General features: G+C 42.4%; 1 protein-coding gene across 1 annotated transcript in view; it reads right to left on the bottom strand.

Moving 5' to 3' along the window:
• LYST (lysosomal trafficking regulator) overlaps positions 1 to 17,508 on the bottom strand; it is a 214,811-nt gene that overhangs the window by 81,028 nt on the left and 116,275 nt on the right. The window contains exons 21-24 of the mRNA XM_018557714.1: positions 14,397 to 15,030; positions 12,042 to 12,219; positions 3,603 to 3,772; positions 1,197 to 1,427 (exon numbers count right to left, since the gene is read on the bottom strand). Coding sequence (XP_018413216.1) covers positions 1,197 to 1,427; positions 3,603 to 3,772; positions 12,042 to 12,219; positions 14,397 to 15,030 — 1,213 coding nt within the window. The remainder of the gene's footprint in view (positions 1 to 1,196; positions 1,428 to 3,602; positions 3,773 to 12,041; positions 12,220 to 14,396; positions 15,031 to 17,508) is intronic.

The following is a 17,508-nucleotide window of genomic DNA, read 5'->3' as shown; positions in this document are numbered from 1 at the left end:
ACGATTTCGCCCATTACGCCGCACAAGTTACATATCACCGTCGGAATGAGAGCAATAATTGTAGGGCTATCAATCACTGATAACAATAAACTGATGAGCGGTAAAAGCTTTTAAAGCGTCACCTATGGTCAATTTTGGGCATGGTAGGTTTTTTCGATTTCGCGGGTGCGCGCAATTTTAAAGCATGACATGTTTGGTGTCTATTTACCCGACGTGACCCCGCTTTTTATATTTTACCAAAAATATGGGTAATAAATGGGTGTGGTTACTAGGGGTGTGGTCACTAAAGGGTGTGGCCACTGAGGGGTGTGGTCACTGAGGGGCGCTGTAAAGCTTTCTCGCACAGGGCGCCTAAAGACCTAAGGCCGGCCCTGATAATAAATGTTTCCTAACATAATGTAAAAAAACTAAAATTTTCAGGAATTTTCCCGAAATATAGTAAAAAATAAAGTGGTGATTAAATACCACCAAAAGAAAGCTCTATCTGTCCCCAAAAAATTGTATAAAATTCATTTCAGTACAGCGTTGCGTGACGGAATAAACGTCAGTAAAAGTACCGCAGCTCTGAATACTGAAAAATTGCCTGGCCAGGAAGGGGGGGGGGGTCTAAACACCAGGTCAGCAAGTGGTTAAACAAAAAAAAATACCCTTGGAAATGTTTTGTTAAATCTGCCGACACCCAAGTTATTGCATTTTTGTGCTCTTTTCCACTATGTTTTTTTTTTTTTGCGAGATCAAAATTGCACGGTTCCATCTGCAGAGAAGTGTCGAAAATTGCTCCTGCACCTTTTTGCGTGACAAGCGAAATCGCCCGCCAATGCAATGCAAAGGTATGATCAGCCTCCGTTGACTTGAACGTGAATCTGTGTTCTCCCAATTTTCTGTGGCTAAATCTGCACGATAAATCGCATAGGTGCAAATCAGGCCTAATAGGTGCAGAAATACCTGCTAATCACATCAGAAATTCAGAGCTGTCCTATTACTTCTTGTTGCATCTACAGGACAGCAAGTAAAGGGAAATCTCCCTAACAAGACATAGCCTACAGAAAAATTGACAGGATTTAACCCTTCCTTACTCTTTCCAAAACTGCTTTTGGCTATACATACATCAGTTTTATTTTCAAACCTCCCATTTGTATTTATTATACTTTTAGGCATCATTATACACACACATGCAGAACACAGTTTAAACATACCTTGTTTCGATAGCACATAACGTTACCAGTGTGTTGCACAAAGCATACAGAAGACCACTGTCAAGAAGCATATCAGCTACTTTTGAACAGGAGTGAAGGATCTGAAGCAAAATGCAAAATGAGTTGTGCAACAAGGTGGCATTGTGTAAGGAATTCTCAATCAATCCAAGAATAGGGATGATGCACCACTTTTGGAAAACGCCCACATTTCGTATGTCTTCTACTTCAAATCTATTCAGAATTAAACAGGTAACATAGAATGGGAAATAAAATACAGTTTGAAAAAAGGCTACATTAACTAAAGTATATAAAAGAATATATAAAAAAGTATCCTGTCTCTAGTAGTTAAATAGATACTGCTTCTAAATATAGGATAATATTTTAGAGGACAAGTACATTTTCAAGGCATAGTATGAGCTTCTATATTTGCTTGATCTATAATTTTGTTGCATTATTTTATTTACAGACTTCAGAATTGTAAGCAGGGGAAAGATGAGAAGAAAACACTTCTGGGCATCTTCATGATATGACAGCGCCCCCCCCATCTCCCTGTACCATAAATTCCATGCCCCACCCAATGTTAACCCTGTTAACACTAAACTTTGTTAACATGTGTATCAAGTCGGGTTTGTTGGTTGACTTACTTCTAATTTTCATTTGCTAGGTTTTGGTTTGTAATACATTATACAATAACTAATATATGGGATAAAGTACACATATAGTGTATTAAAATATTCAAAATCTCTTTTTGAGTCACCTCATTTTCAGAGCTGTGTGCAGGAGAACAGATCTCGAATACAGTTCAAAGCTGGCTACACACTGAGAAAATTTCAGCTGGTTTTTGATGAACTGGATGAGATTTTGCTCAGTGGGTGAACCTGTCTGCCGCCACATGACTGATTGATTGGAAAATTTAAGGAGCTGGGTAGAAAACGGTCAGCCAAACCGCACCTGCATCATATCAGATGCCGGCACTGTTCAACTATTTTGACAGCCGGTGGGGCAAACTGTCAAAATACAATAGCTGCAGTGGAAGAATCCTCCATCCATGCTGTTTACCATGGATGTGGGAACCCATTAGATTTTTTTTGTTCACCCTGAAAACTGAACACCTATCTGTAGCTAGTGAGTACCTAGCTTTAGGGAATGTAAACAAACAATGTTGACGTTCACAACTTTAACACTGTTTGTTTACATATTCTGAGGCTGTCTTTGGGAGCAGCTGCCAATGACATAGTGGTAGGGAGATGATCAGCAGTAGGCATCTGGAAAAATGAAAAATCCAAAACATCCACAGTGTTAGATTCTTCGAGTTTCCCCCTGCTTGTAGCACTGCAGTTTGTGAATAAAATCATTGCCCAGAAGGGGCAATAATAATTACAAAAAGAACTATTATGGCTTGTTCACACCATGTCTGTACCAGAATTGGATGCGTTTCTGCAAACACGTTGCAGTGCACTTGCATGTGTTTTAGATGCATTCCAGACCAGAAAAAAATAGTGCATGCAGTATTTTCTGCACAGGTGTGAACAGAGCCTAGAAATACCACAGGAATAGACTGGGAAGCATTTCAGTTGCAGACAAAAAAACATTCTGGTCCAGACATGGTGTAAACAAGCCTTTACATTAGCATATGAAACAATATTATTTACTTTAGGTGACAGGGTCCATAACTTAATGGCTCTAAAAGAATATACAAATAAACATTCTAGGGGATGATTTTAGCCATATGTGAAAAAGCAAATGGCTTTATGTAAATCGTCTTTTCAAAGCATGTTGATGTTTCAAAAACCTGCTTCTAAGGAAAGTTTGTAAAAATGTACTCTGTATGTGAGGGCAGTCATACAGCTTATTACACCTGCAGCTTCCTGCTTAGTAGAGGTACACAGTGACTGTGTTTTACTGCTTCTCCCTCAAAATGCAAGTCTATAGGAGAGAACATACACTAATATGAGAGAATACAATTTCAAGTAGATACATTCTGGATAGAAACTGCCCTAAACAGGGATATAGCCCCACATACAACTACATCTTAAAACCCACTATAATGAAAGAATATTATAATTCAGACTTTGTTTTAAGATAAATATCAAAATGTATGTGTTCATCTGTATATAAGGGAGGCAAATGTAGTGCATCAGTAACACTTGAAGCGTACAAGATCAGTTAAATGTTAATGTATCCAAAATGCAGATCTATCTCTTGACCTACATTCTTTAAATGCTTCTGAGGGATAAGTGCTGATCTGTGACCAGCCTGGCTCTTGTGGGAATCCACAAGACTATCTATAGGAGAAACAGGACATTTCTAGCCAATATAGCAGGAAGGTGTTAAAGGCACCATGTTGCCAATACTATTAAGCCATAGATCTCTAAACAAGCAAAATAAATAAATAGAAAAACGTACTCCTCATCAAGCCGGATGTGTCGTCCGAAGAACATCTCCAAGAGGCACTCTATTACCCTTTGACTCCCCTGGTGCAAATAGAGCTGGTTGGCTAGCAATGTAAAACCACTTTTCTTTAAAAATGCCTCTTTGTACTCCTTGGATACTCGATGAAAATATGAATTCAAAAGCTAGATAAATGTAAAAGGAAGGTTTGAAACAAATACACATTATTGCTATATATATATATATATATATTTATATATAGTATATATTAGGGATGCACGGAAATTTCGGCCGAAAATGGTGCTATGGGCAAAATGCAGATGGTACCAAAACGTCCGAAAATGTGGCTGAAAATTCAGTGCATCCCTAGCCTCTCTCCTCCAGGGGACACAGACCGGCACCCAGCGGGGAGAAGAGAAGCTGTCACAGGTGACCTTCTGTGGCAGGCGAGTCAGAATGGAGAGCGGGGAGGAGTGAGCAGTCAACTGTCATAGGAAGTTAAGCTCTCCTTCCATAACGCCCCACTCGGCCTCCTGTGATAGGCAGAGCAGTCAGGATGGAGATGGGGTTACAAGAAGTGTTTGTAAATACCTAAGAACATAGTATGCTATGTCCCCAGTTATGAATGAATAGAAAGTGCTCTATGTCACGTCATGTCCATTCATGATTGTGGATATCGTAAGGGTACTATCTCCACAGTTTAGGAATGGACAGGAGCACTCAGTATAGAGTTCCTGTTTATTCATAACGGGCTGTAGAAAAAGAAATTTAGGACCTAATCGCTTTTTCTATTTTAAAAGGGAAATATCAGTGGTCTGTTTAGACCCTTGATACTCCCCCAAAAGTAAAGTTAAAAAATATTTTAAAAATGTTAAAAAGGTCGAGGGAAAAAAAAGCCATTTTCAGTTTCAGCCGGACATTTTTTTAAAAATGTTGGTCTAAAGATTTCATTTCGGTGCATCACTAATATTTTTTTTTTTTTCATTATAAAAAAGGTCTAAATGTAGTCCAGAAAAAAAAGGAGCTTTAGTTAAATTACCTAAAATATTTAAACATTAGGTTTAGAAAATGTATGTGAATCATGGGCAGTAAACTGAAGTACTGTTGCTGACTGATTTGAGAATTAACCAACATTTACATTGCACAAAAGTTGCTCCTGTGTAATTGTCCACTGTGCCAAGTAAAAAAATGTGTTTAACTACATTCGTAAAACAGCATCCCTTAGGTTTTCCGCTATAAACCATCAACATAAGACCATGCAGGCATTTACTGTATATAGTTCCTAGGGATGCACCAATGCCGATACTAGTAGCGGTGTAGATACTGAGTATTTGGGCGAGTACTCATACTTCCCCAAATGCTCTGATACTTACCTAGATACTGGAACTTTCCGGTTAGGGGGAGATCTCCCTCTGACCGGCAGTGCAGAGAGAGCATGGAGCCGGCTTCCTTTCCAATCAGGAAGCCAGGCAGTGGGTTATGGCCCACCTCCTGGCTTCCTTAAAGCTAGGAAGCCAGCTTCACTTGTTTCTAGGTAGCTTGGCTTCCTAACCAATCAGGAAGCCGGGTAGCACCTAATGACCCATCTCTCGGCTGCATAGGAACAAGTGAAGGATGCATAGGAACAAGTGAAGCTAGCATCCTAGCCTATCAGGAAGCCGGAGGGCTGGTCATGACGTGTCACCCCGGCTTCCTGATTGGCTAGGATGCTAGCTTCACTTGCTGGTAGGCAGCCTGGCTTTCTAACCAATTAGGAAACCGGGCGGCATGTAATGACCTGCCTCCTGGCTTTCTGCCTCGGCAAGTGAAGCTGGTGTTCTTATCGGTACTCTATACAGGAAAACAGTATTATGCATCCCTAATAGTTTCATAGCTCGAAATCATAGAATGGTCTACAAATTGTTACAGTGGAGAACTCAATATATTTTTTATATTAAAATATTATTCTACCACCTGATTCTGAATCAGGCGATTCACTTATATTGCTGTACACCTAAAATAGCAACTAACAGGCTACAGATTAAAAATAGATTAAATTTGAAATCAATTGTACCAACCTACTAGAGTAAGTAACCATAATGGACTTTTAAGGTGTAGGACATAAATATTCATAAAAATAGCAAATATACAAAAATATTAGGGCTGGTGATGATTAAAATTTTCGTGTTTTTCGATTAATAGAAATTTTTTTAAATCGATTAATTCTAACGCACATACAGATCCAACTACATTGGCCTATACACATACAGCACAGCAATGAAGTAATAAAATGAACTAGGATCACACTAATCCAGCACGTTATTAATCTCACGTGCCCCACTCAATATGGCTGCCGTTTGAGTGGGGCAACTCAGAATAATAACATGCTGGATTAGTGTGATCCTAGTTCATTTTATTACTTCATTGCTGTGCTGTATGTGTATAGACCAATGCCTTGGCTGGCGCTCGTGCAGAAAGTCTCTTGGGCAAACTCACCGGCCAAAGTGGCTCCGTCAGCTAACGAAGGGGGGAGGAGTCCGGTGACGTCACGGACAAGATGTCACCGGACTCCTCCCCCTTCCATTCGTTAGCCGTCACGGACATAGACGTCACCGGACTCCTCCCCCCCTTCCCTTCATTAGCCGACGGAGCCACATGGGGAAGGGGGGAGGAGACCGGTGACGTCGACGTCCGTGACGTCACCGGATCGTCAACTGGACTCCCGGAAGCCGACGGAGAGGTGAGTGTTTTCATTAGCGATCAAAATAATTTTAATCGATCATAAAAGTTTAACGATTAATCGAGAAATTAATCTTTAATTTCCACAGCCCTAAAAAATATCCAAATTTTATTACACAACAAAGGATGTAAAAATATCCAATACAATGGAACTGTTAAAAACTGCACTCCAGACATTTCAAAGAAATAAACAAGCAATAGGCACCGCCGCCCACTTGGTTTTACAGAGTGTCAGAGACCGAGGTACTGGGGGTGATCCTCCAGCCATGCACGTGAGTATTTAATATACAAAGGAGGCTTATTGTGGCACTATACAGATAAATGATGGGTTCACAGATTTCAATCTGCTTCATCAGACTTTTTAAAGCTTAGTAGATCTCTATAGTGTCTTCAGGAGGAGCATAAAGTATATAGTGTTGTCACCTCCATTCAATAGCCTGGTGCCATATATCGTCTATGCCGGAGGCAATAGGGGAGCAAAGGAGGCTTCCACATAGTCTGGTCTTAGTCAGTGTGCAATCCTCCAACCATAAAGATGGGGCCCAAAGCCAAAGGGGAAGCACCACTTAAGGATTCTTAGCCATAGTTAAAAGTGCAGACAAACATCTGGAGGAGTGGGGCCCAGGGTCAGAAGGAAGTAGATTCATTTAAATTAATCAAGTATGTTGAGATAAGGAATTGCTGAAATGGTTGATGTCACTGTATGGGCGCTTGTGGCCATCTTGCTAAATTCCATTCCCTACACATGATCAGAAATTTCAACTTAAACTAATCAAAAATGTTAAATATTGTAGTTGACCAATCCTTAGATATGGTAGCTGCATTAGTTTTCTTTTTAAGGCTTCTTTTTTGTTTGTATTTACATGCCAGTAACGCACATTCTGTCCTAGGATGGCAGCACTCACTCACTGTACTGTATCTATGAAGAGGCAGTGTTGTCACTCTAGGCTGTTCTGATTTTTACCACTGATAAATTGACAAAACTCATCAGTCACGCTGAAGCTGGTGTTTGTCATTGGTTTTTACATTGTCTTAATAAACAGGAGTTTGCATGACAACAGTTTTATTTTTTACTCCGTGACTGTGTATCAAATCTGAGGTGGTGGAGGTGGCTTTAAGAAGGGAGTGGGGATAAGAAGGGAGTGGAAAGTTCCAGGTAAAATGAGGTTGCTTTTCCATATGCTTGTGCTGATGTATAGATTGGGAGTGATCAAACAGCTAGGAGGAGGAAGATCAGCACAAGACCGTTGTTACTGGTGGTGATTACCTTAGGAACTAATGGATGGGGGCCTGTAAAACAAGCATTGATAGACATTAAGAAATGCAGGTCTGATATTTCCAATGAGTGCTGAATTGTATGGATATAATTTTGTAATTAAAAGCACACCTCTAGGTGTGCTATTACTGCTATTTGATAACCCAGGAGTGGGTGGATGAGCTGCAGCTGTACGTCAATACATGCGAGCACAGTTTTGATATTTGTTTACTGATATACTTATTTGAACATACAGCTCCCCCTCTCCTTTTCCACATTTCCACTGCATGCATGCACAATGACCTGTCTAATGCACCACAAAATGATGGAACAAGATGCAGGGAGCCTCCTGCTTGATGCTTCAGGAATGAAAAAAAGACAGACAATTAGATTTTCGGAATGAACCTGTAGCTGATACATAAATTCGGATGGTTTGAAGCACATCCATGCAGTTGTATGGAAACCTCCCTGTGATGTTTCAGAGCAGGACAAAAAGAAGGTGATGATGTCCTGATTAAGATGAAATGAGGACCCCACCTTAGGCAAAAGGGAATCCTTAAGCCTTAAAAGACCTTGTACTTGTAAAGAACAAGGAACAGTTACTTGCATGATAGTGTAGCCAGCTCCAAGACTCTCCTCGAGGAGTAAAATTATCAGACCGAGATCCCACAGCATCACCGTAGGACATCTAGGAAGAGCCATATGAGTGACACTCTGTATAAAGACCCTTACCAAGGAGAGAGACCCTTACCAAGGAGAGAGGCCCGTGGCTGTTGAAAAAGGATGGCCAACACCGATATTTTGTACTTACTGGTGGCCAAGTGTTCACATAACCCTGGCAAAGTAAGCCCTCCAGGTGTGATGGTACACCATGCGAGAGTGTAGGAAAAACTCAGGCAGAGCTCCATCCCTCAGGACCTGGACTTCAACAGCCAAACCATCAAAGCCATCGACCGAGAAGCAGGACTGAGTGCCGAGCCTTGAGCCAGAAGGTCCAGACAGTCAGCAAGCAACCATGCGGAGTCTGCCAGCATCCAAAGGAAGAGTACCATACTCTATTGGTCTAGTTGGGATCCACAAGGATCACTGGAAAGCTCTCTGCCTTAATCTTGCAAAGTAGTCGAGGAAAGGCATAAATGAGAGGAATGATCCCCCGGAGCCATCCGTGCATCAACCATGAATGCACGTTAATCCCTGGGTGGGGAAACAAACCTGTACAGTTTGTTGTTGAGTCTGGACACCAGGAGATACACATTCCTCAGTGGCAGCAACGTTTCAGAAACACTTCTGGGTGGGAGGCCATTCCCCGCTCACGAGTAAAAAAGTCGGCCTGCCGATTTTCCACTCCTGGAATGTGAATAGTGGTCAGGGCTGAAATACGAAGTTCTGTCCAGATCATGATCAGGACCCTTTCTCTTTGTGCCAAGTGACTTCTAGCTCCTCGTTGACTTTTGATGATACACTACGGCCATGGTGTTGTTGATTAGACCCTTGTGAGTTGCCCTTGAAGGTGACAGGTCCAGTGCTGCATGGTGAGTTAAATCACTCTCAGCTCCAGATGGATAGTCTGTATTCTGTCACCGTACAGTCAGCTGTACAGTCCAGGTCCCGAAATCACCTTCCCAGCCCAACAGGCTGATAGCTGTCATCCGTACCATCCACTGCAGTACAAAGACTGCCCTACCTTCAGTGCAGGGTCGGAGATCCACCAAGTTGGCGAGATCCTTGCCTTGGTCAACAAACCCATGGGGCAATCCAGAGAGTAAATCGGTTTGTCCCATGTAACTAGAATGCTTAGTGGCATCGATCTGGAGTGGAACTAAGCGTCCAATACTGCCTCAAAGATGGCCATCATCAGACTCAGGACTCCCATGTAGAACCTCACCCATGGCTAGTTCCTGGCCTGTAGAGTCCACACCTGAAAACGCTGAGATAGAACTTTCACCTGAGACAGAAACACCAGGGCATGGTTCATGTTCAGGAGAAGACCGAAGTATTCTAGATGGTAAGTGGGATCCAGATTTGACTTCTGGGGGTTGATTTTCCACCTAAAACACTGCAGTGTTTGAAGTGTCCTGTGGATATCTAACCTCAGAGTCTGTTTAGAGTGGGCCTTCAGCAACAGGCCATCCAAGTATACCACAACATGGACAACCTGAGAGCACAAAAGTGCAAGAACAGGGGATAACACAATTGTTAACACCCATAGGGCCATAGAAAGGCCAAAGATAAGTACCATGAATTGAAAGTGCACTTTCCCGAAGGCAAAATGCACAAGTGGTGATGTGGAGGGAAGATTGGCACATGTAGGTAGCCATCCTTGAAGTCCACCAAAGCAAGAAAGTCTTCCTGCTGAAGAGAAGCGATGACTGATCGTGCCAATTCAATGCGGTTCCACATAAACTTCGGAGACTTTAGGGACAAACGCTTTCTTTCGCTTTTAGAACAATTAACAAATTGGAGTAAAATTCTTCAGAACTCTTCTGTTGGACAGGAATGATGACTTCTGATGTCAGCAATTGCTGCAAAGCCAACTGCAGAGCCTAGATAGGCTTTGGGGGGGAAAGGGTGCATAAATCAAGAAGGGGGGTAGGATAAAAGCTTCAGCTTGTAACCCTGGGAGACTATTAAGTGTACCCACATATGCTGGTTATCTCAACTCCAGACAGACGCACAGGCCAACAGACGTCCCCCCAATGGAGAAAGTGGGGGCATCCCTTCATTGTGAGGATTACACATTGGAAGGTTTGGAAGGCTTAAGGTTTGAGGGCTTATGTTTAAACAAGGAGCCAGATTTTGCTTCGGAAGCCTGGAAGGGATGAAAAGAACCCTTACTAGCCAAAGTCAAGGAAGACTTATCAGGAGAAACCTCACGTTTCCCCTTGCTATTTAATTGAGTGCACTTAACCCCCCCCCCCCCAACATAATCTTTTTCTTAAAGGTGTCCAAATCCTCCAGTGAAAGGTATCCTCTCCAGGCTTTTCTTGCAAGCCGGTTCTGCCGATTAATACAAAACGACAGCAGCCTATGCACATCTGCACAGGCAGCAGACCCAGCCTAGAAAGCTTACGCAAGGCATTAGCCAATTTGTCCACACAGAGGTGAAAAGCCACCGGCAGACGATCCAAGCACCTGAGGGCCGCAGAGTCCACAATAATAAAACTTGGATTGCAGAGCCATGCATTTAGTCCAGTCCAGAGTCTGACATGCTTCCATAGAAGCAACTGCTGGTTGCAGGGTAGGTCCAATAAGGGCAAAGGAGGCCTTGAACAAGGTTTGCAGGGGCTTATCTACCTTATCTCTAATGACCAGGACATTTGCCACTGGATCGGTCAAGGATTTATTAACGGAGAAGTATTTAGAGAGTAAAACGTACTCTTCCCAATACTGAAGAGCCAGCGTGCAACACAGCTGATTCGTCTGCTCACGTTCTTCTCCCTGCAGGAAGCGGTGACTGTCAGTCACCGCTCCCTGTTGGGATTACCCTCTCCCGCTCTAGAGCGTTGTCATTCAGGCAGCGGGGTGGCTTCTAACAATACAGTCGGGATCTTTCTCAGCTGCAGCATGGTTTTGTGCCATCAGCAAATAGCGGGCAGTGTCCCGCTAGATGCTGACTTTGGGTCACAGGAGTACATTACTAAATGTACTCCTGTGACCCAAAAGAAGACTAAAAACAAAAAAAAGCTTGGCTTTAATTCTCTTTTAAAGCAAAAGAAAGCCACGTTTACCTCTAGCACCACCTATTTTTCAAGGATAATTTCTTCAAGGGAACATTGCTGTGCAAAGTATTTTGGAGGGACATTTTTTGTCCAAATGTTGCCAATCCACATTAAGTACCTCATGGACTTGAACTATGTTTTCACAGGGGAAGGGGAATCCCTAGATTGTAATATGAGAATACTCTTTAAATGTGGAATACACAGGCGGCTCTGAGAACATTGCTGTCAACGTCATAGAAGGGGAGAGGTAAATCCCCCAAACTGAAAAAAAAAAGAAAAGATACAGCCACTACAACTGAAGACTAGTAAATGGCAATGTGTTAAATGTTTGTTATTGTACCGTTGAGCCATACAATATGTTAGGATGACATTAACAAACCTAGGCCTGAGCCTTAAAAAGGATCAAATAGCAACATGTAATGTTAATTGGTGCACTAGCAAATCCACCACACAAGGCGCAAATGTACTAAGATGAAATGCCTTGCCAACAGATTTACGTAAAGCATTCCTGAAATTGGTGCAGTGGATAACAGCACTATTCATGATGCATGTTTTACTGATTATAGCACAAAAAAATCTCAAGGTAAGGTACTCAAACTCATTTTCTGGATTAACTATTTACCTGGTTCCTAAGATTTATCCTGCCCAAGATCCACTACTTAAAACATCTGACAAAACTGTTCCATCATAGTCTGTAGATATAAGCATGCTCTAACTTTGTTTTTTAAAAAAAGGATACATTTTAAAGCCATTTACACTTACTTTTAAGACGCCTTGTTGAATGAGAGGAGATGGATGATTGACCAATACAATAAGTACATCTGGTTGAATAATTTCATTGAAAACATCTAGGACCATGACATCGGGCATGGTGAGAACAACACCACACAAAAGATCATAAAGACCACAGCACACAAGATGAATGCAATCATCCATTGTTCTATTAAAAAAAAAATGGAATATAAAATATTCATAATAAGTCTTTTCAATATTAATGTCAAATATCTATATCATTCAATGTGCTATAAAAATGGAGTAAGTCATATTCATAATAAATCTTTTCAATAAAAGGATGTATAAAATATATGTATCCTGTTATATTGCATGTTTAATTTTCCTATACAGATATTCATGAGGTGCGCAATATGCCCTCCTCCGACAATTAGAGCAAGGGAAGCCTCTAGATCCCAGGTGTGCAGTAATATCAGATTTACTTAAACATGTGATATTAGCAATATGTGAATGATGAGCAGCATTATCACTGTTCCTTTTGTAAACAAAGTTTCTCCATCTCTAAAACAGTGTTTTACGTTAATAGGGAGAGCGCTAAGGCCTTTAGCAGTGTATGTCACACTCACAACGCTGCCAGAAATAATTTTAATGCCTATATCCTAGAACCCTGGTGCCCAACATACAGCCTGCCAATTCTCTGTGTTTGGCACGCTGCGTCCTACACTGGGTCTGCATGCTTTTAGGCACCTGAGGGAATTTCGAAGAGCCCCAGGTGCAGGAATGCTCTCTGTTTCAGCACCCAGTGTGTAAATACAGCTGGTACTGGTGGAGTGATCACTACCCAACAGTACAAAAAAGTACATGGGAGCTTGCAGTCAGGTGAGAAACCACTAACTACCAAAGTATTAAATGTATAAAATAATACTGCCACTGAACATCTGCGGGTTATTATTGCAGCCAATGACACCAATGTTGCAGGATATTTATTGTAGCCCCCGACACCAATGAAGGGCATTATTAATGCAGTCACAGACACCAATGCTGGGGGTTATTGTGGTCACAGACACCAATCCTTGAGGTTATTATTGTGGCCAATGAAACCGATGCCAGGGGTATTATTGCAGCCAATGACACCAATGCTGGAGGTTATTATTGTGGCCACTGACACCAGGGTTAGGGGTTAGTATTGCGGGCCCTGACATGCTTGGTGTTATTTTTCTACTCAGTGACCCCAAGGCTGGGGGTTATTATTGTGGTCACTGACACCAATAATGAGGGTTAATATTGTGGTCACTAATACCAAGCATGGGGCTTATTTTATAACCATTCTCTCTTCAGTGTTCATTGCGATAAAAAATGCATCAGGACCAAACTTTTTTCGCTGTTGAGTTGCTCTCCAACTGCTATTGCAGTGAAAGTGTCCATGGCTGCACTTGAGGCCCTCGATACGTTGCCTACAATGTCCCTGAATACAAACGCTTTAGCAAGAATGTGCCAAGACTTAGCCCAAATCCAGACCAATTCTAAAAAAAAACAAAAACAACCTAGTTTTAGGTTAACCCCTAATAACTGGAGAGGAAAGCTGTAGAAATACCCTAAGCAAAAACCTTCACCGCCACAAAAAAAAAGAGCCTTGATTCCTTTCTTTCAGGGGATAGGGAGACCTTAAAGTGGACTTTGCACTACAAGCAAGGTCTGCTTATTCCATGTCAAAACACTGGGGGAAAAAATGATGCTCCAGCACAATTCAGGAGCGCCTTCTTGCGAGATTAGGGCTACTAATCATTCCATGAAACCTCACTAGAAGGATGGTGATGTCACCTTTGCCTCCAAAAAAAGGAAAAAACCTTTTAAGCACATTTTTTTCTCTCCAAACTTAGCAATTTGGAATGGATACAAGGGGAAAGGGAGGCCTCAGTAAATAAGCAGATCTTTCATTTTTAGAAAGTACTTTGCATTCAGGGCAGCTGAATGTAAGAACTGAAAAACGAGCTAGAAGGGCACATCTAGGTTAGTATCTTCAAGGTGTGAATAGTAAGCAGCATATTAATTTTCATATATACAAAACTAAAGATAACCTCTGAACCTGGAAAAAACTGGTCCCCCCACTAAGTAGGTGCACAGAGGTACAAATGAAGAAGTCACCACATTACTCATCACCTATGTCATTCCTGTAGCCATGCAGCTCTGTTCTTGCAACTCCTTGTGATGGCAAATAAATATTTTTCTTGTAATTTTTTGCTGTACTTCAGCTTCAGCATGTGCCAATGTTTTCATCACCTCCAATAACAATTTATACTTGAAAATGTATTTGATGAGGCCTGCTCAATTGGGGAAATTGATATTCTACTATTACATTACAGAAGTAGAAAAAGAAAACGTTACCTTCCATCCACTTGGACTGAATCTCTACACGTAAGATCAAATACTGGGGAGAAAGGAAAACTACCCCATTCTTCAGAGTTTTTCTTCTCAGAAACATCTGTCCAGCTTGTACTAGATAGAGATCCACTAGAAGGAAAAGCTAAACCGAAGCTGGCAATATTACTCTGTCCTTTCCTAGAAGAGGAAATTCCTTTAAGAATACGAGGACGCTGCAAAAATACCTCTCCAGCACTTTCACATGGTGTTACTTTGCCAGAATCATCAGTTGTAATCTCCAAACTTATGTCTGACTGACCAAATTCCTCCTTAGAAGGCTCCGTAACCCTGATACAATCAGGAGGCATCAAGGAATCACATACTGTCTGTGCTGACTCGCAGCTGCTGATGTACTGTTCTTCCTGTCTTTTCAGCACATCCAATCTGTTCTCAGAACTGCAGATTATGTCTTCATTGGTTTTGTCATTCTCCATAGACTGTGCTAAGTCAACTCCACCTTTAAAGAGGCTCCCTTCTAATGTCTTTGGATATACTTTAGGTACGCATGAAGGTGACGCAGGCAAACTCTTGGAACGTGACCTTTCTGACACAGAGAGATGTATATGCTGTTGTGATGAAAACATTGCGACATCAGTACCTTTAGGAGAAAATATATAAGCAAGATATTATTTCTTTTAATTAATTTATATATACATATATATTTTTACAAGTTTGCTAGACATGGACACACAAGACACAATCTACCTACCGTATATTATATGGCGTTATATCATATATATGATATTTGGGGAAAAATATTTGGGCAAATATGTGATGTAGTTTTGCAGCAATGCTGACACAATAGATTTGACTCTGGATTAATGGACATATCTGCTATACTGCTGTACTGTCATTTTTTCCCCTCAAACACAATGCTACATAGGATTTAGTTTATAGTTTCTTACGCTATTAATAAGATGGGCAAAGAATCTGTTGAAAAAATGGTCGCTGTAACCTATACTTGGAAATGGCAGAAGTCCTGCCTAGGCCAATACTAAAACAGTAGCAATTACATAATAGTAACATATTGGAACAAATAATGTACCAGTAAATTAGTTTCAATAATTATTATACTCTTAAATTCCATTACATTTTCTACAGTGTTATTATGTGTAAATTATACAGTATTTGTACAACCACAATTCCCCAAAAATTGGGACACTGTAAAATCTACATAAAAACAGAATGCAATGATTTGCAAATCTCATAAAACCATATTTTATTCACAATAGAAAATGGAACACACATCAAATGTTTAAACCTTTCGCTACCACCGGCGTAAGGCTTACGGCGGTACAAAACTGTTTCCAGCTGGCCTGCTCAGTAAGCCTTACGTTGGTGACTTTCTCCCTTCTGCTATAAGCTCATGGCCGCTTTACTGACTGACCAACGGTTCCCCCGACGGTCCCCTTTGAAATAATACCTGTCATCAGCGACTGAGAAGCCGCTGATGACAGCTATTAACCTAAATTCCCCCCGCCGGCACCTGTCGCCTTCTCCCCCCCGCCTGGAGTCGCTCCATGCTTCTCCTCTGATCCCCGCTGCTCTCCCACGCCTGTATGGGCTGAGGCAGCGGGGATCTGAAGATAAATGGGCGGCGGGGGGGGGGCGGCGGAGCGAGCCGCTTGATCACGGTGATCGAGCGGCATGAGAGCAGCCCAGTGGGGAGGAAAGAGCAGCCGCTGTCATCCTGTCAGTTTCCGGATGACAGCGGCTATGTGCGTGGCCAAGGGCAGGATCGGTAAATATCTGTGACATTTACCAATCCTCAGTGTGAAGGAAAAACTATGGAGTGATCGTTTGATCATTCCAATGTTTGTAAATAACTGGGGACACAGAGTACCATGTGTCCCCAGTTATGAATGAACAGGATGTGATTTATATCACTTCCTGTTCATTCATGAATTTCTAAATGGGGAGTAGCACTCACTGTAGAGACTTCTCCCCATTCAGAAACTGGTTATAGTAAATATTTTACTATCAACAGTTTCTGAATGAATGGGAAGCCTCTGTACTGAGTGCTTCCCATTCATTGAGTGCTGAGGCTGCAGAAAAAGAAAATCGAGGACTCTGTGTCCTCAATTTCGCTTTCAAAAAGTGACTGTAAGGGATCTGTATTGACCCCTGATATTTCCCTGACGCCCGCTCCCCAACAGTAAAAAATAAATAAAAACAAAATAAGTAACTAATTTTTTTTTAAAATTAAATAAAACACCCCCCCACACACACACACATATTATACACGTGCAACAGGGGGGGCTCAAAATTTCACATCCTGAGCTACTAGCCAGGCCCTAAGAGTTACTCGCCACCAGTTGCCCCACCTAATCCCTACCCTTCCCTAGCCCTAACTCCGCCCCTAAACACACCAGCGCTGTAACACACGTTGCAGAGGTCAGCGATGTAACGCACGTTGCAGAAGTCAGCACTGTAACGCCCATTACAGAGCTCAGTGCTGTGACGCACATTACAGAGGTCAGTAATGCACATTACAGAGGTCAGCTCTGTAAAAGTCAGCGCTGTAACACACGTTGCAGAGATCAGCGCTGTAACACACATTACAGAGGTCAGCGCTGCAACGCACAGTGCAGAGGTCAGCGCTGCAACGCACAATGCAGAGGTCAGCGCTGCAACGCACAATGCAGAGGTCAGTGCTGCAACGCACAATGCAGAGGTCAGTGCTGCAACGCACAATGCAGAGGTCAGCTCTGTAACACACGTTGCAGAGATCAGCGCTGCAACGCACGTTGCAGAGGTCAGCGCTGCAACGCACAATGCAGAGGTCAGCGCTGCAACGCACAGGTCAGCGCTGCAACGCACAGGTCAGCGCTGCAACGCACAGGTCAGCGCTGCAACGCACAGGTCAGCGCTGCAACGCACAGGTCAGCGCTGCAACGCACAGGTCAGCGCTGCAACGCACAGGTCAGCGCTGCAACGCACAGGTCAGCGCTGCAACGCACAGGTCAGCGCTGCAACGCACAGGTCAGCGCTGCAACGCACAGGTCAGCGCTGCAACGCACAGGTCAGCGCTGCAACGCACAGGTCAGCGCTGCAACGCACAGGTCAGCGCTGCAAC

The sequence above is a fragment of the Nanorana parkeri genome, unplaced genomic scaffold (genome assembly GCF_000935625.1).
Source record: "Nanorana parkeri isolate BGI_ZX_2015 unplaced genomic scaffold, ASM93562v1 scaffold296, whole genome shotgun sequence".
In the NCBI taxonomy this organism is placed as follows: Eukaryota; Metazoa; Chordata; class Amphibia; order Anura; family Dicroglossidae; genus Nanorana; species Nanorana parkeri.
This window is presented reverse-complemented; position numbering and strand designations above follow the sequence as displayed.